General features: G+C 57.6%; 1 protein-coding gene across 9 annotated transcripts in view; it reads left to right on the top strand.

Annotated features, from left to right (window-relative positions):
- Window positions 1–24,529, top strand: part of RAP1GAP2 (RAP1 GTPase activating protein 2) — a 56,472-nt gene that overhangs the window by 6,655 nt on the left and 25,288 nt on the right. For 5 of the 9 annotated variants that reach the window (XM_040082334.2, XM_040082333.2, XM_040082331.2 and 2 more), the window contains exon 3: window positions 11,058–11,093. The exons of 1 other annotated variant lie outside the window; for it this stretch is intronic. In XM_040082334.2, coding sequence (XP_039938268.1) covers window positions 11,071–11,093 — 23 coding nt within the window. In that variant the 5' untranslated portion in view covers window positions 11,058–11,070. Of the gene's footprint in view, window positions 1–1,118; window positions 1,181–11,057; window positions 11,094–23,313; window positions 23,418–24,529 lie in introns of those variants that run through there. 3 more of the 9 variants (XM_058422993.1, XM_058422992.1, XM_040082335.2) reach the window with 2 other exon arrangements.

Below are 24,529 nucleotides of genomic sequence, written 5' to 3'. Positions count from 1 at the left end.
GGAGGGTGGCTGCAGAGGAAGGAGGTGTCCGAAAGGATTGGATTTCCCAGGACAGGAAGGGCTGCGGGTACTCTTCATGCAGGGCAAGCAGAGTGGGGATGGAGGGAGGTGACATTCACACCTGGAAGAGGCTTCTAGGGGCGTGGGGGAGGTGCCAGCTGTTCTCGGCAGGAGCCGTGGCATCCATGCTTACTGCTGTCATCTGCTTCCCGCGATGGGAATTCCCCTGCCCTGCCTGCCGCTGGAGAGGATTTACAGACACTGGAATGACTGGGCTGATTATTGATTTTAACTAATTTTTGCAAATAGCTTTCAGAAGTTGTGTTAGCCTCACCCATGATGAGCGTGTTTCATTTGGCACTGAATTTGCAACTGAAATGCCTGTAACATCATTTATAATTAGTGCTAAGTGCTCTTGGGGTTAATTTCACTAGATTTGTTTGATTTCCGAGGGGGTTAATTTCACTGGATTCGTTTGATTTCCCAGAGGAAAAGTTTCCTGGCAGTTACCCGCGGGAAGTTACCTGGAGCAGTCTGGAGAGTCTGTGGGACATGAGCGTGTCTGTATCTCTCTCTTTGGGATAAAATGTTTGTCTCCCAAGGCAGCCCAAGCGTAAGCTCTGTCTCTGCAAGAGCAGCCGCGGGCACTGCGGTGTCCGGGGAGTGGAGCTGCCGGGGCACAGGGATGCTGCCGGCCGGGCCGCCTGCTCGGTGGGATGGCAGCGAGGAGACGGCCGGGCGAGGGTGCCTCACTGCCTTTAGGCCCCTTTGGGCAGGGCAGGGCTGTAGGCAAGGCAGGGCGGCAGGAATCGGCTCTGCCCCGCAGCCTGCGGGATCCCGGCGCCGCGGCGGAGGGCGGGGAGTGCGCACCTCCCCGCACGGCTCCGCACGGTTCCACACCGCTCCGCACCGCCCCGCACCGCCCCGCACGGTTCCACGCCGCCCCGCACGGCTCCGCACCGCCCCGCACGGCTCCGCACCGCCCCGCACCGCCCCGCACGGTTCCACGCCGCCCCGCACGGCTCCGCACCGCCCCGCACGGCTCCGCACCGCCCCGCACCGCCCCGCGCTGTTTCGCACCGCCCCGCAGCGCCCCGCACGGGGCCGTCTCTCCCACCGCGGCGGGATCCGCAGGCGGAGCGGCGCGCACGGCGCGGGGCTGCGGGCTCCATCCTCGCCGGTACGTACGTGCTCCGGGCTGCGGAGCCCCGCGGGGCCGCGGGCGGAGGCGCCTTCACGGCTCTCGGCTCCTCCGTCTGCGTTCGGAGCCGCGGTGCCAGGGCAGGGGCTTGGGGCCGGGAACCGGGGGTTGTACGGAGCCTTAGGGCTGGGGACGGTGGACCGGGACCCGCGTGTGGGAGGACAGTGGAGTGATTGCCAGCACCGCCCGTAAACACCGACCGCTCGAGGAGGCGATTTCCAGCGGCCCCTGCTGCCCCCGGGCTCGGCGTGGTGGGGTCCGGTGGCATGCGGGGGGCTTTGTCCTGCCTCCCCCGGGCACCTCCTCGGCTGGGGAGCCCCAGGTGTTCGTGCAGAAAAGGGACACGTCCGAGCCTCCCCGCGTGCCCCGCAGCAGTCTGGGGGGAGATCCTCCCCGCCGCTGTCCCTGTGCGAGGCTGCGGCTCAGCCCTGACAGGGAAGCGGCGCAATGTCTGCTCACCAGGCCGAGCATTTCCCTTCACCCTGCTCATTCCCACGGGCAGAGCCCCGGTGTGCCTGGCGTGGAGCTGCACAGAGCCTGGGAGGGCTGTGGGAGATGCTGCTCGCATCCCCGGCGGATGCAGGGTGTGAGATGGATCCCGCCAGGTTCTGTCGTTTTCTGCGTGCTCTAGGCTCTGCTGTTTTGCTTAAGACTGCTTGTTGTTTTAGCAGTAGAAGGGACATAATATCTGTCCACAAGGCACCATTTATTGAGGGTTGGAATCATGCCAAAGAGTTTAAATTCAGATCCGAGACGCGGCGTGATTGCAGGCAGCAGGCTCGCGCTTGCACACACCATGTTTCACAGATACTGCGCTCTCCCTCTGCTGCCGGTTCCTCCCACTAGGGATGATAACCATAGCAGCAAAAATGCCTTTTTCTTTGCTTGTTTGTTTTGTCATCCTCCCTCCCCTTCACCCCTAAGCCTGTCTGTAGGGTAGCGGGGTCCTGAGGGCGGCTCAAAGAGGCCCTCTGCTGCTGCTCCTGCTGTGCACCTGGTCAGATGCTCGCTCTGGTGCTTGGTAGCTGCTGCTTCTGTGGAAACAGGAACAGGACTTCAGCAGCAACAGGAGGAGGGACATTATTTCCAGGAGCTAAAAACAGCTCGTTCTCCACAGACAGTTTTGCAGTTTTGTGGGGGTAGATGAATCCCTGCTTGGAGTTAACATCTGCCTCCCAGCTGGATACCAGAAACACTGTTCCTTGACTGTGATTTGATTTCAGCCTGGCTCCTGCAAAACCCACACAAAATGGTTGAAAAATGCAGGTGATGTTGGCAAGAAGTGGCAGGATTTGGAAAAGCTCAAGTCCAAGCCCCGTGTGCCTTGTTTGACACACTCAGAGTGTCCATGCACGGGTTTGGCCTCAAACCTGGGCCCTGGCTGCTGAGGTCTGACCTTGTGCCAGCACAGCTCAGCCTTGGGCAGACACCGATTCCCGTCTGCTGCTGGGGCCGGGGTGCAGGGCAGGGGCATCCCAGAGGAGCAGCCCCTGTCAGGGGAAGGTGCCAGGACAGGTGCTGGGGCAGCGAGCCCAGTGCCCTGCTGCTGCGGGCAGCACAGACCCATGGAATCACAGAATGGTTTGGGTTGAAGGGACTGCAAAGGTCATCCAGTCCCAAACCCCCTCCTATGGACAGGGACACTTTCCACTAGACTTGACCATCATGTCTAACATCTTCACAAATGTTCTGAGCCTCACTTAGGGGGTTGGGGTTTTTGTTTTTTTTTCTTTCCTTTATTTCCATTATTAGGAAACAGTTCCAGAGATTGATTGTATTGAAGATTAGACACCTCCTAATTTCCAGCCAAAGCATGTTCAGGTCTCTCTCATTCCCATGCTTTCATCCCGCCCCCACATTTTCCCAGCCCTGGTTTTCAGTTTAAGCTGTTCTTTTTCTGTCTCTCCACAATTTCTTCACTGGCTGCAGCCACCCCCCTGCTCCATGTTTGCTGTGTGAATTGGGCCAAAAGCTCTCCGGTTCCTGGAGCAGCTGCCAGGGCCAGCCTGCCACTGGGAGCAGGTTTTTTGGGAGGTTTGTCCCAATGAATCCTCCCTCCACCAGCCCCTGCACCGCCTGGGCAAACGAGCGGCGAGCTGCTGCTGGTCCGTGCGGTGTGGGATGTGCGCTGGATATGCGAGTAGCCATGGTGACAGTGCCCAGGGACACGGTGCTGGCGTGGCAGCGGCTCGCCTGGCTGCAGCAGGGATGCCACCGGGCACAGAGGGGAGCACGGCGGGGCCGGTGGTGCCTGCCCTGCTGTGGAGCACCCCGTGCAAGGCACACACGTGAGCCGTGTGTGGATGCACAGAGCCACCTTCCTGCGGGATCCTGGGGAGGCAGAGTGCATGAGGATGCGAGCCTCTGCTGCTTCTGAGGCATCCTCCCTCAGGCTCCACCGGCATGGGAAAGGGGTGGCTGGAAGAGGTGGAGAAAACAGGCACAGAAAATCCGTGTGCTTGAACAGGCTTTTCCTGGAGAGAGCCTTTTTATGCCTTTCTGTGAGAGAGGAATTTCATGCCCTTGCTAGCAAGGCAGGACTCTAAAATGGGACTTGAGAAAACAAGCAACTCTGTACATTAAATTCACAGTGGGCTGAGAAGAATTCGGTGAGCCTGGGAGCCCGTGTGATGAGTTTCTGCATACAGGGCTGCCATGAGATGTGATCTGTGTCCCTCTGCAGCAGAGACCTGGTTCCTGTGATGGTGGGAGAGACCAGCGGGGCTTTGGGGGGCACAGGCACCTGCCAGCAGAGGGGCCAGGTTGTCAGCACCTGTTGGTTTCCTGGGTTTCTCTCCTCTGTGCTGGGGGGTCCCTGGGCTGCTGGGAAAGCTGGTGCTGCCCTTCCTCAGTGTAAGGATCCCTCTGTGCCAACTGCCTGAGCAGTGATACTTTGCAGGTCGCATGGTGGCTTCCTCCAGGATCTATTTTTTTGCCCATTTCCACAGAAACGAGCAGGAGTGATCAGATCACTCTGGACATAGGGATGAGTCCCTGAGCCATCAATGGTTTCTCGAGAATGTGGAAGAGGAGCTGGAGCGTGGTTTGCAGCTTGAGCTGTGCACAGCCTTGGGCTCGGGAGGCTTTCCTGTCCTTTGTCTGAAGCTCTCCTCTCGGGTGACACACAGCCTCCCCTCCCCAGCGTGGTGGCCAAGGGAACCCTCTCAGCCCTTCTGGTCTGAAGCTGTTGAGCAGTGAAGTGCCACCCCCAAGAGCAAGCTGGGGTTTGTGGGAAGCTGCATTTAAGTCATCAAGTTTCTTTTTTTCACTTCAGCAGTACCATAAAGGGGAGAAAATACTGTTTAAAATATCCCATGAACTGAGTCAGAGGTAATTTGGACACTGTTTTCCTTCGCTCTGTAGGTCAAGCTGATGTGCACGCCATGTTCTTCCTGTCAGGACAAAATCTAATATTTCTGGGTGCCCACAACCTTCTTTAGAATCATAATAGGAAGCTGGATGCCCTCAGCGTGCCGCAGGCAATATTAAAGCACTAATGATGCAATCAGTCTCTTACCCCAGTAAGGAAGGGAAGAATTGTGCTGCCCTTGCCGGGCACAGTCCTGCTCTGAGGTGTCACCAGCAGTGTGGCACTGTTCCCAGTAGGCAGGGGCTGCTCACCAGGTTGGGTCAGAGCAATGGGATCTTGGATCTGGCAGAGGCCCCTGGGAGATGTTAATTTAGACTGGTGCAGATGGTACTGAGGAATCGTCCTCCCCCAGGGTTTTGTTCCCTAATTTTGGCTGCTCAGTTATGATTTCCCTGTGCCTGCTCTGAAAGGAGGAAGGCTTTTTTCCTTTTTGTTTTTGAGCCTGTGTGAAATACCTCAGGGGGGAGAGGGGAAGTGAGAAAATGTCATTGCAGAGACTATTTCTGGAGGCAGGCGGTGGTGTGGTACCCGGGATCGAGGGAGGCTGGTGGCCTCGGGGGAGCTGAGGTTGGGTCCTTGGTATATTTTTAACCTTTGCCTGGTTCAAATGCAGTTTGTCACCTGGATCTGAGGTGGCTGGGGGGCTGCCAGCAGGAAGAGCCCCACTTCCACCAGTGCCAGCCAGGGGTAATCCCGGGTGCTGGAGCAGGCTGAGCTGTGCTTGTGCAGGGGCTGCCCCACACGGCCCTGGACAGCAGGAAATGGAGATGTTTCCCTATGGCCATCCCAGGGCTCTCCCCTCTTGTGCTCTGGAGTCCTGGGGCAGCTGTGGGGTTACTCTGCGCTTTAGCACGGCGTGAGGAGGAGCTGCGGGTCTGGTCATGACCTACTGACTGAGGAGTCCTCCTGGCAAAGGGGAGCCAGTCCTGCCCTGCTGTGGGTGTCCCTGTCACCCTTCCTGCTCCCGGGTCAGCTCCGGCAGCCGCGAGTTCCCACAGGGCGGGAGCAGCAGAACAAGACGCAGTAGATGGTGCTGCAAGGGGAAGGTCTAAAGCTGCCATCTCTGGGGCTCTCCTGGTGTGGAAGCAGCCAAGGGCAGTGCTCCCCACAGCCACCATCAGCCCCTGTCCCACGCTCTGCACGCAGGGCTCTGCTGGGTCTCATTTCAATGTGCCTGGCTATACCCAGAGCTCTTATTTTCAGACGTGTTAATTGTGAGCAGCTCGGTAGAGCTGGGCAGAAATCAGCCAGGAGGAGTGTAAGGAAGACATGACCTGGGGGAAGATGAAGAGAGAGGATAACACCACACTGCTGTTGATGCAGAGCTTTGACACAGATCATGCAGGCCAGGAACAAACGTGCTCCAAGCAAATGACTGCTCCAGATATTCTGTAGTGCCTGAATTATGGCTTCAAAACCTGCAGCACGGTTTTGGGTTTTTTAAAAATAATGTCTTCAAGAGCTCTAAAATTCAAAGAATTTTCATCATTTCTTCCCTTTAAGGCTGTGGGCAGAAAAGTAGGAGTTGAAATAGCTGGATTTCAGTCCAAGTTCTTTCCTTGGAGTTGAGTGATTTTTCTCTCCAGCTCACAATACTCTCTCCCCCCACCCCTTTCTTTCACACATCAGACAGAATTCAAATGTCTCTCAATTTAAAGCTTTTGGGTGCCTGGATGAGAACACTGGGCTAGAGCTGCCTCTGACCAGGTGCCAGCACTGTGTGGAGTGCCAGGGCGAGGGAATGCTGTGAGTCTGCACCAGGCGTTGGCTTGGACCACTGGGGTAGGAGGTGAGTGATCTGGTTGGACCTCGGCAGTCAGAGGCTCCTTCTGGCCTCCGAGCTGCAGTGGCTCTGGGATTCCTGGATCCCGTGGGATGGCAGAGGATGCTGGCTGAGCCGTGTCCTCTCCTGGCATGGCTCTGCTCTGGTGTTGTGCTGTGGCCCCAGCACAGCCCAGCTCTCCCTGACTCTCCATTGTCCAGGGGGCTCGCTGTTCCCACTCTTCCTCCTCTCCTGGACCGGCAGAGGGTGATTCCCTGGTGTAGCCCAGCTCTGAGTGGGTGCAGCTGCGCGCTGGAGGTTGGTTTGGGGAGGTGTGAGGACACCTGGGCACCAGGTACAGCCTCTGGGCACCACGGCCCCCCTGCAACCAGGCTCACCTCCCCACGGCTCTGCTGTGCCCTACAATGCCCAAAGCGTGGTGCAGGGAACAGCATCTGTTTTCGTGGGATTTGTGATGGATGGGAGCTCATACCCAGCTAGATGTCAGCATTTCCATTTCCATGGGATTCCTGAAGCCTGGCTGTTAAAGGACGGGCGTTTGGGTGGTGGTCAGGCTGCAGATGCCACTTCAGCCAGGGGATGCCTGAGTGCCACAGGCAGCTGCATGGCAGCGGGCGGGAGATGCCTTGCTGGGCTCTGGGATGGCGGGATCTGTTTGCCGTGGGAGATGAAAAGATGGGGTTTTTGCTCACCGAGGTCCGATGCCTTTAGCGGGATGTCCCCTGAAGGGCACTGGAGGGGTGAGTGGAGGTTCCCCTGCCGGGGAGCCAGCCCGGTGCTGCGCCTGCAGCGCTACAATTTCGGGGACAGAGAGGGAGAGGCAGACCACCGCGGTGGCACCGGTGACCCTCCGGATGGGGCCTTAGCGCCTGGGGCAGCCGCAGGGCACGGTGTTTGCGCGCGTCCGTGGCCCAGCCCCGCTGCCCCTGCGGCACCGCGGGTGGTCCCGCCATTAGGAGAAATACGATATTTGCAGCGCGGGGTTGCGAAAAGCCTGTGGCCGCGAAAAGAAAAGGAAATGACTTTTTTTCGTGGTGTCTGTGTGTGCGCGTGTGCATGCGCTGCCGCGCCGGGGGCGGCTGACCGGGGCGTGCTGGGGTCCCCCCGCCCGGCACAGCGCCCGACGCCGGCACAAAGCGCCGGTCCCCGCACGGCGGCCGCTGTCCCATCGCCGCTGTCCGCAGCGCCCCGGCAGCACAGAGCCTCCAACATGTTCCAGAGGAAGCGCAGCGTCTCCTTCGGCGGCTACGGCTGGTGGGTGCCTTCCCCTTCCCCTTTCCCTTCCGTCCCTCCCTCCCTCGCTGCCGGCAGCCGTGCGAGGAGCAGCAATCGCCAGGCGAGCCCTTCCCTCCGCCCGTGCCAGCACGGGCATGTGGCCCGCGGGAGGGACCTTCTTGCCCCCGTGCCCGCAGGACGCCTGGCACAACTCCAGCCCAGAAAAACCTCGTGTGCTCTGCGGGTGATGGGCCCTGGGGGGGCTCCCTGAGGGCTCCTGGGGGCTCCTGTGGGCACGCTACCTGCAAATGTCTGCCCCTGCAGCTTTCTCTCGCTACTTTCCCTGCTGCCTGTCCCTCCTGCTCTCAGACAGCGATGCTCACGGCCGCCTTGGGCACCTTGGGGCGCGCAGCAACCTCCCTCCTGGTCCGGGGCAGGTTCCCAGCAGCACTGGCAGCTCCATGGGCCATCCCTTCCTCGTGTGTCCTCAGCAGAGCACCAGGCGCTGCCTGCACCCCGACTTCAGCAGACTGTTTGCTCCTGTCTCTTCTTTCTTGATCTGTAGGGAAACAGCTTGAGGAAACGACGCCGTTCCCCCTCTGCCCTCTCTTCAGGTCTCCTCCCCGAGGTGTTTCGTGTCTGTTCCAAGTCTGTTATGGTTGTGATGGTGTTCGGTGTCGGGGGCAAAAGGCTGCTCTGCCCCCTCCGCGTTCCGCAGCGGCTGCGGGGGCTGTCACTGGACAACGGCAGCCCCGGGCCGTGGAGGGGAATGCGGTGTCGTGGAGCTGCCTGGGACCGGCTGGGGGAAATGCTGAGTAACTGTGAGGGCTGCGGGAGGGCAGCGAGGCTTTCGGCAGGGTCCCCTGGGATGGAGCTCACGCCTCGCTGAAGCCAAGAGAGCTGCCTTGGCTGGATTGTGTTTTCTTTACATACGAAGGGGAAGGGAGCTCTTGGATAGACTTCTGTACAAATAAATTTAGTGATATGTGGGCACTTTTTGTGGTGGCCAAATCGCAGCTCTTGGACAGCTCTGCCCCACTGTCGCTGTTGTGAGCAGTGGCTCGGGGGCACCCCAGGAACTTCCCACTGCGGTGGAGCAGAGCCGTGACCCTCCTTGGCAGGGCATCCAGGGCCAGCTGGGCCCTGCTCTGGTTTTTTTCTTGCTGTGCTTTGGCAGTTGCAGGGGAAAGAAAACCACAAGCGAAGAGTCACTCAGGAAAACGGGGTCTGCCAGCTGTTGGGGGCTGCTCTGGCTGTTGGGGGCTGTGGTGGTTTTTGGGAGGCTGCTCTGGCTGTTGGGGGCTGTGGTGGTTTTTGGGAGGCTGCTCTGGCTGTTGGGGGCTGTGGTGGTTTTTGGGAGGCTGCTCTGGCTGTTGGGGGCTGTGGTGGTTTTTGGGGGGCTGCTCTGGCTGTTGGGGGCTGCGCCAGCATTGCAGTTTGGGCTGGGGGAACAGGACATGGGCTTTCCTTTAGATGCCACGCCAGTGTCTGCATGGTGAGAGCTGCGGGGGAGCCCCATCCTCCATGAGCTGTGGCGTGGGGGTGCCAAGGGGGTCAGTGCACTTCTCCCCGGGTCCCTGGGGCAGGCGCTGCCTGGAAAGCGCTGAGCGCTGCCGGGAGAGCCCTTCTCTGGGCGTTCACAGGAAAAGAAGGGACCTGCCACAGACCCGTGCCTGCACCTGCATCTTCTCACGCCCCACCCTTCCTGTGGGGCTGCGTGTGAGGTGCCCGGGCACACCCAGCCGCCTCCTGCTGTGGCTACGCTTGCTATTTCCAGCCTCTGCTGGGATGGAAATTGCTTTTTTTTTTCCTCTCTACCAGCTTCATCTGCTGCCAGCGAGGTCGCGGAGCAGTGGGTCCATCCTGGGGGCAGATGTGGTGCCCCCAGTTCGGCTGCAGGGGTGCACATGGTGTGCAAAGCCTTTGTGAGTGCTGCCCCGGAGCTGGTGCTGCCCAGGCCTGGGGAGCCCCAGGGCTGTGGGGCGTGGGGAGTTTCATTTTGCCGCCTTTGGACCGAGCAGGGCAGGGCAGACAAACGGCTCTCACAGTCAACTGCAACTGCGGTTTCCCAAACATGGGAGTTTATTTCCTGTGGTTTTTTGTTGTGTTTTGTTTTGGGTTTTTTCTTCTTTTGGTTGTTGCTGGGTTTTTTTTCTCCCCTTCTCACTCTGAGAGGCCAAATAACAACAACTGTTTTTTCCTCCTGTGGTTCCGGATGGAGCCACTCATGCGGTTCCCACTCAGGGACAGCTCCCATGGGAGCTGCCCCAGCCACCCACTGTCCCTGAGCTGCTTTGCCTCTGCCACTGAGTTTGGAAATGGCTCTGCTCCCCAGCATGCTCTCATGTTTAACATGATTTAATGATCAACAAGGTCTGGGCAGGCTTTAAGGTATTAAGTCACAATAGCAGGTGCCCTAGATCTATTTTTAGGAGTAGCAGCACGCTGGCTCTCCAGAGCAGAGCATGGAAGCTGATGTTTGGGGAAATGCCTGGAACAGAGCTCCCGTGGCTGTGGGGTTTCATGAGGGTGAGGTTGCTGCAAGAGAGACCCTGGGAAAGGCAATGGTACCCGTGCCTCAGTGCCAGCTCAGCCTGTGGCACGGAGTGCTGGGGACCCGGGCCCCTGTGCCACCCACGGGTGCAGCCCCCTCCTGACAGTGGAGCCCAGCGTGGGCGTGGAGAAGGTAAAGCTGCAAGTGGGGTGAGGCTGTATTTCTGTGGCCACGCCGTGTCCTCTGTGATCACAGTGCAAAGCAAGAGGGAGTTGGGGGTGTTATTTTGTGTTTGGTCTTTTTTTGAGATGTGGAACTGATTCCATGTGGCAGATAACAGAGCATTTTCAGTGACTGCCAAAAGACATTGTTTTGCATTTTGAGACATTATTATGATTTGCATTAATTAATATTAATATGACTGTAACCACCATGATTCTGAGGAGATGAACACTCATTACCAGTGCCAGGGAAATGAGTGAAGCAACTGGGACTCCCAGTCCCACATGAGCCAGCTAGGGCTGGGGGCGGTGGGGCTGCTCTGTGTTTTGTCTGCCTGGGGCCGGGTTGCAATTTGTGGGGCTTGGTGGGATCTCCCAAGCCCGGCAGGGCTGTCACAGGTCCATTATCTGTAAATACGTGGTTTGTGGCAGCTGTGCTTTGGAGAGAGCTGGGACACAGGCCATGCCCTCCTCTGCTGCCCAGCTCACCGCTGGCATTCCAGATGGGGAGGCAGCAGTTCTGTTTTCCCAAGAAAGAACGAGGGGGATTATTTTCTTTCTTGCTGCCAAGGCTTCATTTTGGGTTAAATCTTGGTCGATTTTGTTTTCCAAAGAAGTAATTCTGTGAGGATCATTGTGTCAGCCGGAGCGCTGGCACCTCCAAAGGAGGTGCTGAGGTCGTGTTTGGCAGTGGCCCCCAGCGCCCAACCCCCTCCCAGCTACATCTGGAGCCCCTGTGCCTGCAGTAACTCCCTCCTCTGCTCTCTCCCCAGGATCGACAAGACAATGCTGGCCAGCCTGAAGATCAAGTGAGTACCTTGGCTCTTCCCTCGCGCAGTGATTTCCCGTGGGATGTGTGGTGCTGGGAGCTGGCTCGGTGTGTGCAGGATGCTTTTCTGGGAGCTGGGCTCCAGCTGGTGCAGTGGAGTCCAGCCATGTCCGCCCACTCCAGGACATGCGTTCGTGCGTGTCCCACGGTCTGTTCTCCTGAAAGCCTAAAGTGAGTCAGGCGCTGGGAGATCACAACAAATACGGTGATGTGATCGCTGTGTGATCAGTGGGCTGAGGTGTGCGTGGGGCAGCCCACAGGGCACCAGCTCTGCCTCGGGGGTGATGGGGCTGGGGATCAGCAGGTCAGGCTGGCGCTGAGCTTCTGGGTGAAAATCCAGTGAAGTCTGGAGGTATTGTATTTTGTTTTTCAGTCTGGAGAGGTGCTGAGGTGGAGCAGTGGGTGCCTGCGCCCCAGCTCCTCTCCTGTGCTACTGAGGGGCTCTGGGCACTGCTCTGGAAGGGGTGGAGATGCTTCTGGTGACCAGGAGGGTCTGTGGATGGGCAGTGTTGCTTGGTGGGTCCATCTTGGAATTGCCACAGACTTGCTGGACACTGGTGGGTGGTGTGGGTTGTGCGGCACTGGTGAGATGGTTGCTGGGCCAGGTCCTGTGCTGTGATGGAGTGAGTGGTGTGAGGTCATCATGCCTGCTGGGATATGTCCTCAGATGGTGGGGAAGAGGTGAGAAGGTGTGGGAGTGGTGGCACCGATGCTCTCTGCTCGTGGCTGTCTGGGACCTGCCTCCTGTTCCCACCAGCTTTGTCCTCCTGGCCGCACGTCCTGGGTACTGATCCCTTCCCTCCCGCTGTAGTGCATCTCCTGAATTCCGGATAAGCTCCCCGGCTCCGGGGCTCCCCACTGTGAGCACACGTGCAGCTCCAGCGCTATCAGCTTCAGCCTGTGATGATAGGAAATGCTGTGGCCAAGCCTCCCCTGGGCTCCAGGCAATGCATAGGGTGATGGCTCATGCGGTTTCCCTCTATAATCATTGTGCAAATTATTCATTAATGGAAAAGTATCTGGGAAGCCTGGGGGAGCTGCTGTCTGAGCGAGCCGGCAAATGCCCGCTGTAAATGGCACAGCAGAGTCGCTGGTGCTGCGCTCATTGCTCGGGTTGTGCTGAACTAAGGAGAAGTCGATGTTTGTCACTTTGGGGAGTGGAGGGAATTCTCTGCAGCCTTTCCTTTTCCCTTGAAGCTGAGAAGGACTGAGCTGCTCCCTGTACTCTGCTGTACACTGTGCCCTGATTTTTTTCTGAGGCTGTTGCAGCAGTTCTGCAGCAGAACCCCCCTGCACCCTCCTCTCTGCCCCGTGCCAGGCCGCTAATGCCGTGCTTGGAATGCTGTGCCAGGGCTGTGGGCACGCTGCCATGCTCCTGCCTGGGCAGGGTGAGGGGCCGGGACCACGTTTCTCTCTCTCTCCTGCCCTGGCCGAAGGAAGGAGTTTCCCTGGAGCTCTTGATGAATATCCACTGCTGTTTGCAGCTAATGCTTCCCACAGCCCCGTGGTGCTTCTGGTCTGTGGGTAGGCTGCTTAATTAAGTGGTTCTGTAATTGGGGCTCAGCCCAAATACATTTTGTATTTGTAAAAGCTTTTAAAATTATGAAAATATTATAAACCCGAACTTCTGGGTTTTTAGCGCCCTCTTGTTACTGCTGCAGCCTCCGTTGGAGTGTCCTGGTTTGACCCGTGGCACAGAGGCACCAGGCATCGGAAGTTTTCTTTCCCTGGATAAGTTATTAGGGAAAATCTGAGCTGCTTCCCGCATGCCCTGGAGCATCTCAGGGAGCCTCGTGCTGCTGCAGATACCCACGCTGGCTCGCAGAACCCCGGGGCGGCCCCGGCGCACGGAGCGGGGTTGGAGGGACGGAGCACGGCAGCGGGAGGGCTGAGCCGTGCAGGGCCAGCCCTGCCTGTCCCGCAGAGGGACAAACTCGCCCACGGAGTCAGGATAAACTCACCCACGCGGGTGGCGCTGGGGCATCGAAGCAGTTTTCCCCCTGCCCGTCTCTCCGTTCTCTGCTTCAGTTCGGGTTTCATCAGTTCCTATGGTAACCGTGGATGTGTCTGCGGGGCTGGAGAGCGCGAGTGGGCGCTGCGGAGTGGGAGTGTCGGGACAGGCGATGGGTGGGGGCCCTGGCATCATCAGGGCTCAGCTGATCCCTCCGCTGGCGGGCTGCGGGTGGGCAGGGGAGGTGCGGCTCAGGGCTCGAGCATTCCCGGGCAGCCGCTGCCGCGCAGCTCGGCCCCCGTGCAACGCCCGGGAAGCTCGGGAGAGCTTGGGTCTGGCTCTGCCCCAGGGAGCTGTGCCGTGCCCGTGCCTGCCGGGCAGAGGGACCTGAGAGCGTGGGCGCCCAGCCAGGAGCTGGTGTGCCCGGTCCCACCACTCGCGTTTGAATGTCCTGGCCGTGGGCCAGCCCTGGCTCTGGAACCCACAGTCCTGCGGCAGGAGGAAGCTGAGCCTCTGGCTGCCGTGGGGCTGCTCTGGGGAGTGAGATATGCTCCTGCCCAAAGGCAGTCTGTGGGGGATGAAGAGTCCGGGAGAGGGCTTGGGGGTACTCTGCTCACTGTTCTTGGGGTGAAAGGGTGGAAGCAGGCCCTAGTGCTGCTGTGCTCGGTGCTGGAGCTGTTGAGAGCTGCTGGGACTGGGGCCGGCCCCAGGAACTGTGGGATGGAGACTGAGACCCTTGGGCAGTAAGTGGGATTTGGCATGTGCAGACCCTGTGGTTTGGTTTAGACCAATTCCAGCGTGATTCCTACTTTTCTGCATTTTTTTTATTCCTTACCCACTCCAGGGGAAAGAGCTTGGAGCAGCTGGCAAAGGGGATTGGTGTCCAGAGGCAGCTCCCCAGCCTTGGCTTGGTGTTGGTGTTTTATTGTGTCACATGAAGTCTCTGTAGGGAGCTGCAAGTGTCTCCAGGTTCCTGGGGTCCCCTTGGTTCTCCTGGGGGCTCCATGCAGTCCTGGTCAGACACAGGATGTTTGAGGTCAGGTTGTGCTGTCGGGAAGGGATCACCTGAGCCAGATGGCAGCTAAGCTGCTTCCCAAGTGGGAAGGTCACCCGGAGGAAAACATCAGCCTGCAAAGGCTGTCAAACAGCATGTCAAACAGCAGCTCTGGCCAGGTGAGCCAGCCAGGTGGGTTTGTTTGCCTCTCACAGCAGTCCAGCAAGTGCAGGGGTCCCCAGGAAAGCAGGCAGAGACCCCTGAGCCCCCTTGGCCTTGTAAAGTCCTTGTACTGGGGATGCTGGAGGTGGAAAAGTGGGATGGGGGACTCGTGGGGCCCTTCCTCCTCTGTGGAACAAACTGATAGAGGGATGTCCCACGGGGGATTCACCAGCCCCGCTGACAGCTCCTCAGCCTTTGTGCTCTGGTTATTTGCTCATTGGTATCGATGGCATTTACTGAGAAACCACAGAGTGTTAAACAAAAAAATCAGTAAAAAAATCCCCTCCTTCAGGCAGAGTCACCTCTTCTTTTAGCCTTATAAAGCAAAAATAGCACCAAAATAATCATGTCTCTGTGGAATGGAGGAGCCATGTACAGCATTTACTGGCAGTCAGTGTGTGCAGTCAGAGCTCACATGAAAGAGCATGTGATGCTCCTCTGCCGATGGCAGCAGGAGGATGAAGGTGGGAAGAGATGAAAGATTTACTCGACCTCCATAAAAAGAGCTGTCCAGGCTTGAGGCTCTTTAATGTTTGATGGGCTGGAACTGAGTTAATGGGAAGACGTGGGAATGATTTAGCGTCTTGGAGGTGGCTGCACTGACTTTTGCACTGATCTTGGAGGATTGTGCTTGGGTCCTGTGAGGACAAGGTCTGGTGAGCAGATTGCATCTAAGTAAATTCCTTTGACTTATTAGCACTTCATAAATGGATAATTGCATGTAAATGTATGTTTTGCAATTATATTTAGCCGGAGAAGCACATGCAAAGGAAATGCTGTCAGAACTACTGCAAAGCAGCCAGCTGCAGCACACAGGGAGGCTTCTATCTCCATTGCTTTGGAACTGCTCCTCTCCACTGCTGCTGGGCGTGGAGCCAGCCCAGTGCAAACCCCAGCAGTGACCCCCAACATGCCCTGGATGGATATCCCAGTTCTGGAGCCTGGCAGTGACCCCTTTCTGCCAGGGTGCCTGGGGAAGGACTGAGCATGCAGGGCCAGGGTGCAAGGAATGCTCTGGACTTGCAGAAAACTTTAAACTCAGTTAAAACCAGTGCTGGGCTGGAGGGGCAGAACGAGGCCAGGCTGAGTCTCTCAGTGGGTCAGTGCTGGATGTCTGTTAATTGTGCACCCAGCAGAGTGCAGGGTCCTGGCAGCTGGGAGAGTCACGGGCATGGCATGCCAGGCACAACGAGTCCTTGTGCTGGCAGCAGGTCTGTGCTGGGCTCCTGCTGGGAGGAAGCCCCTTGCAGTGCCAGGGAGCTGCAGGTGTGTGCCCAGGGGTGGTGACAGATCTCTGCTGCTGCCGCTGTCCCTGCTCGCTCTCAGCTGCTTGAGTTGCTTGCTGGGACGGTGGCAGGGCCATGCTCTGTCCTTCCCCGTGGGCCCGAGGACTGGTGGGAGATTTACAAAATCCAGCCAGTCCCAACGTCTCCCTGCTATCTCTGGCAGGCAGGCGGGAGCGCTTCCCTCTTCGTGGAAGGGCAGTTATCGCCCTGGCTGCCTGCCCACACCCAGCCCTGCACCCACACAGCATCCCCCCAGCTCGTCTCACAGCCTGCCTGGGCCAGAGGAAGCTTTCACAGGAGGAGGAAGGTGCTGTCAGCTCTGAGGACTTGGAGTGTTTCGGAGTGTTTAATCTGGTAAGCCTTAGCTATATAAAATTTCAGGCCGGGGGAATGGGTGCTGGCACAGCTCCGCTGATGCTCCCCCTCGGTATTTGCCTCTATGCTTTCCTCTGAGGGCTTGCTGTAGGTATTCGGGTTTATGTGCGGGATTATTCCTGCAGCAAGCCCGGCCATGGGACAGGAGAGGCGGGTTGGGATCCGGCGGAGCAAGCGCCGCTCCGCGGTGACGCTGGCGCGTTCCCGTGAGCGCCGCCCCATCCATATGTTAAAATGTTGTTGTTGCTGTCAGACAGCCTTCTCATATTTAAAGCTAGATTATCCACAATTACATCTGCCCAGAGGACTGAGCAGCCCCACGTGGGTCTATTTTTAGCTCTGTCTCAGAACTAATAAACTGTGCTGGTTTTTCCTCCTGCCATATTTATAGCCTGTCAGGCTGGGAGCTGTTTGCAGTCGGAGGGCGGTTGCTCGGAGAGCAGCCACCTTCTGAGAGCAAATATTGTCGTGATGGGCGGAGGGAGCCGTGATGGCTGTGGTGACTGAGGCACCATCTGCCTGCGGGATCACCTCCTGCCTGCAGGAGTCACAGAGGTCACCCGGGCAGGGTTTGCAGGGCTCCTGCCCCGCTCGGGGTGCCCGCTGGGCTCCCCTTGGCCGTGGACATGTGCCCACTGGGCTCCCCTCAGCCCTGGCCCTGTGCCCACTCGCCGCCAGGGTGGGTGTGATTTGGGGACCCTGAGAGCCCCATCTCTGCTAAGCCAAGGAGCCCAGAGCGGGGTAGGCAGTGCTGGCGTGGCAGTGCAGGCGTTCTGCCAAAGCCTGTGGTTTGTTCCTGATGATAATTTTGTTAATTACTGTACCGCTCCCGCCGGCTGTTGCTTTTCCTGTGAGTTGGCAGGGTCCTGGTGTCCTGGCGCTGGCGAGCCCCAGGGCCCATGGTCCTTCCCGTGCCATGGGAAGGCTTGGTGCTGCAAAGGGTGGAAACGGCCCTCTCCACCTCTGCTATTTTATTTCCAGTGGGGCTTGCAATGCTCTCAGTGACCCATGCGATATCCAAGGACCTCGCATCTTCCAAAGCCTGTTGTGAAAACATGGCTCATCTCAGGCTCCCACCCAGAAGAGACATGTAGAGGCTTGACAGGTACTTGAATAGGTCAGAGCTATATTCTGAGTCTCCGTGAAGGCTCAAAGGTCAGTCCTTTCAGGCACTGTCCTGTCTCGTTCCTCTCAAACGTTACTGGTGTCACACCAGGGACCATGACAGCTCCTTTCTCCTGCAACAATATAGTGTTAATCCTTTCCACTTTAGAATGCAGAGTCCACTTTCCAAAGCCCTGATAAGCTGATCTGGCTCTCTTGTTCCCAATCATTGATGAGGTTGCACAGTGTGAGGTGATTTGAAGAGGAAGATGGTGGGTCTGCAGCTAAAAACGGCTTCATTTTCCATCTTTTCTTATTTGGAGCAAGAGGCAAGGAAAAATCTGTGAAGCAGCAGAAACCCCTGGATGTGATTGACTTCAGAACGTTCCCTGTAGTATGGATGTGTCAGAGATAATACCTGTGTTTTAGCTCCACAAATTATATGTCTTTTAATGCTTTCATATCAAACAAAGCTTGCGAGGGAGGTGGGTAATTGAGACGGTGTCATCTCCAGAGGAGTCGCTGGGGCACAGGCGCTGCTGCTCCTGCTGCCACTGGGACTGCTCCACGACCCCCTCGCTGCCCACCACCTCCTCCCACTGCCCTTGCAGCATCCTCAGGAAGGGCATTGCTCCACTGAGGTCAAAGTTTGGGCCTAATCCTGAGCTTCCCAGCTGGATTCCAGTGGTGATTGAATGGCATAATGGCTTCAGGGATGGTCTTTGCTCTGTCTGGGAAGCGGAGGAATGACCAGAGCCTGAGCGGGGTACTGGTGGTGCTGGAAGTGTTGGGCAAGTGGTGCATGTTAGCAGCTGTACGTCCCAATTCTGGCTTTATTAGTGATGTTACTGATGAATGGTGACATTTAGCTCACTGATTTGCTAGTAAAATTCAGAGGATCTGCTCATGCTGTAAAGACTAATTTCCTCTGCTGATTTGATCTAATTTAATTGGATGCTGAAATCTTGGAGCTCATCTCTTCAGGAGGCCTGTGTTCACACGGAGAAATACCCCAAATTATCAGGAATAGAATTTCCATGTAATTGCGCTGCTGTCGTGGCCATGACTACCTCATTCTGTGTCAACAGTGCTGCAGCTGATGCTACCCCCAAGTGCCACCACACAGCCAGGCTGCTGGGCAGGAGGACCCCAAAGGTGACTCACTGGGCTGTCTCAATCACAGGATAGCGTTTGGCTCAAGGCCAAATGGCACACAATGGATGGGAGAGGTGTACAAGAGACTCCTTGTACCCACAGCTTGCTTTGTTCCTTGATAAATGAATCTTGGAAAACCGCCCACTCATGCATTCATGTGTTGATGGCATGGTCAGTGTTCAGGCTCCTGTCACGGATGCTCCTGGGTCACTGCTCTTTGGTGGCTTTCTTAAAGCTCTTGGCCTGACTGCGGCTCAGGTCTCACCCCTTTGGAGCTGGTCTGGTTGAGTGTGTCTGGCACACACAGTGCTTGGCATCGCCTGCTCACGCTGCAGCCAGGAGCTGCTTCACTGGGATGTTCTGGAGACTGTGTGCCCTCGGGCAGGGGCAGCCTGGGGCGCACAGGGAGGAGCTGCTCCCAGCACCTTCCTTAGCTGTGCTCCTCAGCATCCCCTCTGCCCAGGGGAGGGTGACAAGGCCTGCCTGACCCACCTGAAAGTGAGAGTTCTTTCATTTTTGTTCTTTCCTTGTGGCTTGGAGCACTCTTCTCACCTACTGCTTGGGAGGGCTGGAAATTGTGCTGGGGAGATGGATGCTCATGGACCCTGCTTGGCCACAGGCCAGGCAGAAGGTTGATGTTTGACTGCACTTGTCACAGGGGTGGGCTCTGGACAGGGCAAGCCAGCTGCCTGTGTGCTCCTCCTTGAGCTCAGCAGGTAAATTTCTCCTTTCTTGCACTTCAACCCTGCTCCTCTGTACAGGAGCCACAGTGCCAGGGCACAGGGAGCTCTCAGGCTGGGGCACTGCTGTGTGGGGGCCCTTGCCAATGTGTGTGTGGAGAGCTGGGGCTGCCCCATGCCTTGGCACACATCCATCCCATCTCTCAGACTTGGCCAGGTGTCGGGGTGGCTGGTGGCATCACACCATTTCTGGGGAGATAAGCTCACGGTGCTCTGTCTCTCATTGCCTGCGTGGAGGAGCTGGCTCTCTGCTTTCCTGGGATTTCCTTCATGTCTTTCTAACTGCAGCCATAAAATAAATTTCTAATCAGATTACTTGGGGCTGGATGTAATGTAATCTAAAGCTCCATTTCTTGTGATACTTCTCTAAAAGTGGATGCCCTCTTATCCTCCTCCTGCAGCACCGATTGAAACACTATAATCGCTTTCTCCCTCGTTTGCAAGCTCCCAAATCCGTTTCTGCCATGCCAGGGAAATTGGGATGTGGCTGCTCCTTTGCAGGGAAACAGTTACTATTTTTGGGTTTGGGGCCGTGTTGCATTGTCTCCTTTTGTTCCTCTCTGGCTCCCAGTCCTCGGTGCCGGCGCAGCTCTCCCGCCTGGGCAGCGCGGGTGCCTGTGCTCAGGTGGGAGGCAGTGCCCAGAGGGGCTCAGGGTGAGTGCCTGGGGCAGTGGGGAAGGGTCCCAAGGGGGTGGGGAAGGGCCCCGGGCAGGTCTCCGGGCCCAGCCCCTGCAGCTCAGGCACGGTGCCGCAGGGATGGGCTGGCCGTGCCTCCAGCCCGGCTGTGGCAAGTGCCTGGCACAGCTCGTGTATTTCTGACACTGTCCCTCGGGAGCGAGGGGACCAGGAATGTCTCCTGCCCAGGGAGGCACAGGGGTGACACGGACTGTCCTGCACTGTGATGAGGCAGCGCTGCAGCTCCCGCTGGAGAAGCCCTGAGTCACCAGAGCTGGGCTCAGCTGTGGCTGCAGCTCAGGTGCGAGCAGGGGGCTGCGTCCCCTGCGCATGGCATCTCACAGCAGCATCTGTCCAAAAGCCAAAGTTATTACATAAATTAATGGCTTCATAATAATATTAATAGTGTCATTTATTCACAGCAGAATCTGTATTTCTAGGGATAAAGGGCTCAATCTTGTCCTAGTCTGATGTTTTCAGATCTTTCTTTCTCAGCAGAGCATCCAGACAGCTGCCAGGTGATGTGTTAATCATGGTGTGTAATTGTCCTGACCTGTCCTGCACTCCCTCCAGCCCCTCAGGCTTCCTAGTTCACTGCCAAACTGCTTTCTCTGAAGAAAATGTCAGGGCATTTTTCGAGAGATATTTATTTCTTCATAAAACCGGGGCAACTGCTTACACTGGAGGTAATTTAGTGGCTGAAGGGGTCACACTGAAGTTTTAAAGGAAGGATGGAGACTTGGAGTCCTTGAACTGCAGCATTCTGTCTTAGGAGATGTCGTTTGGGACGTCTGGAGATCATCTGGGGGTGCTGGCCCCGACAGGGCATCCCTATTGCAAACATTCAGAAGGTGATGGATGCTTTGGTGGCGTCACGGCAGGAACGGGAGGTTGGATGGAGCTGGAGGGAGCGAGGCATGGGGAAGACAGGCAGGGCAGGAACTTTCAGATGCACCAGCCCTGCCACCTTGTGTGCCTTCCTAGGAATCCCTGTCATCCTGCCCTGGTCGGTCCTGGAGAGGTTTCCAGATGGCAGAACCTAAGAAATGCAGGGCAGGTTCTGCAGGGTCTGTCACAGCCGGAGGTGATGTCCTGTGGAGCAGGAGGTCCTGGTTCCTTTTACCCGTGTGAGCTTCCAGCCCTCCTAGGGACCCCCAGCCCACCTCAGCCCCTCACCATCTATCACCACCTCAGCCTATGAATTACAGATCAGCTGCAATGGGTCCAGATGCAATTACTGCCATTGCGGGCTGAGCCATGTTTGGGTGGAGAGGGAACCCGACTGAGGTTCTGCTCCAAGTTTGTCTATTTCCAAAGAGGAGAGAATTGAACATCTTTAAAAATCAATACCATAAAAAGCCACTTCAGCATAAACCAAGAGGAGATTAATACTTAACTTGTCTGGAAAAGGGGAGGGGAGATGTGGAAAATGTCTCCAGAGAGGGAGACTCAATGAAATTCGAATCTGCCTGTTTAATGTGAGAGCTAAAAGATTTAAAATTAACTCCTCCCCCTCCATTAACTGGAAACTAATTTGAGAACTGGTGTAATTTGGCAAAGAAATAGGATCTAATTTCTTATTTTTCCTTGTTTTTTTTCTATGACTGAGAAGTTTGTCATACTGATAGGTTCAGCCCGAAGGAAAGCAGAACAGCTATTTTCTGCAGGAAGAGATCTTTGATCCACAAAAAACTTTACTGAAAGGCTTGGCGGTGCAGGAAGCACCCAGGTTTAGCAGGACCCATTCCTCTTACCTACTTATGTTCTCTCACCACCATTCAGAGTTTGGCACCATCTGATGTTGTTCTGAGGAGATAGAAATGCATTTTGGAATTTTTGGAGAATAAGTTGGACTGTTTCCTGTGGGGAAGTGGGTACCTTGACACTTGTCTGCTGGAATTGCTGCTGCCTCAGTCTCCGCAGGGACGTCCAGATCTGGTGAAATACAAAAATACTGATCTTGGGGTTAAGTTTGGGTCTTAGAGTGCTCCATGTGCACAGGGTGGGTGCTGTGGTGACACTGAAACGCTATCTGGTTCATCTGGGGTGAATTCATGTGGTGTGTTGACAAAAATAACATCGCGCCTGTTTTTATCTGGCTTACAGTCGGATACAGAAAGAGATTATGGCAATGATAGGGGGTTTGTTTTGTTGCATTTAAAGAATCCATCTGATTAGAGACTCTGCTGAAACCTTTAGATAGAGAAGGCCAGAACTGAGGTTATGTCGATCTCCTTAAGGGTGGTAGATAAGAGGGTGCCAGGCAGGGGAGGTGGGTGCAGCGGGAGTGTGACAGGCAGGACGAGGCAGCAGGAGCAGCGGCTCCCTGCCAGATGTGGTCTGTGGCCTCTGCAAGCTGTTTCTCCTGAGCAAACACATTTGTTATAGACTTTGCCAGGGGAGCCCCATGCACTGTTAATGATTGACTGCCCCAGCTGGGGGTTTCCAGGCAGCTCCTGTTCCACACTGGGCTCTTGCTCTGTGGGTGGGGAGCAGCGGGCCTTTCTCATTCCCTGGGAGTTGCTCAGGTCCAGCTTGAATGGATGGTGGATGTGGTTGCCTGCAGCCGTGTGTGCCCCTCAAGAGATTCCTGTTTGTGGCAGGGCCCCCCCAGGCCCCTGGCCCGGCTGTGACACTTGGAGCAGCTGGCCCAGGGGAATAACTGTGGCTGCCAGAGAGGTTCTGCCCTCCCTGCTGTAAGGCCAGGCTGGTTAAACCCACCCAGGGCTCAGGGCTGGACCAGATGCAGGAGGATTGTTTCGACTGTTCCTAGTGGCTGCAGGGGTACGGGGAACCAGCAGGCTTTGGGCAGGTGCTGGTGTCCCGTCCTGTGCTGGATGGATGTTGTCACGTACGATCCCACAGCTGCTGGCAGCAGGGATGGGGCTTTCATCACGCCGACTAGGAAGTTGCCCTAAGTGCTGTAGCTTGTTCTGTGTCTAATTCCAGTGAAAATTAAACTGGCAGAAGAGAAAGGTGAGATAATGGGGGGCAGAGGGACCCGGGTGTTTTATCACCACGGCAACAAGGATTTCCAGGGAAAGGTGCTGAGGTGAGAAGTAGATAATTTACAGTTTACTTAATAAAAAAAAAGAATTCATTTCCCGGAGGGAGCTGTGTGTCAGCTCCCGGTGTGAGGGACAGGCTCGAGCCCCGTGCTGTCTTGCTGCTGCAGCCTGAGCTCAGGGGGGAGGGATGCTCGGCCCCTGCAGAGGGATGGCAGGGCCAGGCTGGGACCACCAAGGGGTCCTGCGGGGGTTTGCTGCGGCGAGGAGCCCGTCCGTGGGGCAGGAGCGAGTCCTCGCTCTGTGTGGTTGAAGGGGCTGCGCTGGCACTTCGCCCCTTAAGGAGGCCGGGCTGTGGCGGGCGGGGAAGCCGCCGTGCCGGGGTGACCCGAGGCTGTGCCGGGGACAGTCGGGTCCCCGGGCCCGTGACGCGCTCAGAGCCCCGCCCGCCCGCGGGGCCGGCCCGGGGGTGCCGGAGGGTCTGCGGGCACACCCGCGTCCCCCGGCCCGAGGGGAAGGGGGGCAGAGCTGCCGTCATCCCGCTGCCGCCGCCGTGGGGCTCCGTTACCGGCCCCGCGCTCGTTACCGGCGGCGCGGGGCGCGCGCGGGGCGGCGCGGGGCGGGGGCGGTCGCGGCCGTGGACGCGCCGCCGCCCCCGCCGGTGCCGGCGCTCGGTCGGCGGCGGCAGCGGCGATGTCCCGGGCGGGCGGCAGGACGCGGTCCCGGCGCGCGGGGGTGCGGGCGGCCGTGGTGCTGATCGGGCTCCTGCACCGCTCCCGGCAGAGCAGCGAGAGAAGGTGACGCCGCGGGGAGCCGGGGAGCGCTCGGTACCGTCGGCCGGGCAGAGCCCGGGGGGCTGCGGGGGGACGCGGGGCCGGCGGATGGGATGGCCGGGCGGGGGGTGCCGGCGGCCGGTACCGGGAGCCGGAGAACGGGCGCCGGGATAACCGCGACCCGCGGGCGTTGCGCGCTGCCGGGGACCGAGCGGCCGGCACCGGGATAACCGTGACCCGCTCGCGGTGCGCGCTGCGCGCCGGCGGCGGTGCCGGGAGCCGGGCGCCGGGATCGCCGCGGCCGCTCGGGGCCGGTGTCGGTACCGGCGTGTGCGTGCGGGGCCGCACTCCCGCGCCAGGGGAGCCCCGACACCCGCTGCTGCTGCCGCACTCCCGGGAGGACCGGCGAGGTCCTCGGGGCCCCCTCGGGCTCCCGTGCAGGCGGATCGCAACTCGGCTCCGCAGCTTTGTCTGCGCCGGGAACAGCTGACAAATGGTTTCATCTTTCATCGCCGAAACCATGGGCTGTACTTGGTGCTCAACTTTGCGCCCTAGGAAATGGCCTGTTTGCAGGGCTGTGCGAGCTGGCATCTGCTCCCAGGGCGCCGCTCCCCCCGCTCCGCGCGGGAGTTGCTGTTGGCCTCAGAGATTGACCCCGCGCTGATCTCTGCGGGCTGCCCCGGGCAGGGAGTTTTCTCCTCCAGGACTCTGCTGCTCTGGCAACTTCGGTGTTAAAAATAGTTAGAAATATGCACCCGAACCCCACGGTGTGTGTATCTCTGGTTCAGGGAGGAAGCAACGTGGGCACTGCTGCAGACTGAGGGTGTTTTGTTTCTTTCTTTTTTCTTGGTTCAATTTGTGAATTGGTACCAAACTGAAATGAGCGAAGAATAGATTGTTTGGAACAGTTATTGCAAAATATTCTCCCGCTCCCTAATCTATAAGCATGAAAAATCAGAGTGAGGCAACAGAGGATGAAGCTTTTTGTCTGCCACTGGTTGTGGATTGCAGGGTTGGTACCCCATTTCTCAGTGCTGCTGGCACAGGGACTTTGCCTTGGACAGCTGGTGCCGTGGTGAGCAGGATTTCAGTGATGCGCTGAACATTGGCATTCCTGGACAGTTCCTGTGTCACTT

Source organism: Hirundo rustica, chromosome 19 (genome assembly GCF_015227805.2).
Source record: "Hirundo rustica isolate bHirRus1 chromosome 19, bHirRus1.pri.v3, whole genome shotgun sequence".
In the NCBI taxonomy this organism is placed as follows: Eukaryota; Metazoa; Chordata; class Aves; order Passeriformes; family Hirundinidae; genus Hirundo; species Hirundo rustica.
This window is presented reverse-complemented; position numbering and strand designations above follow the sequence as displayed.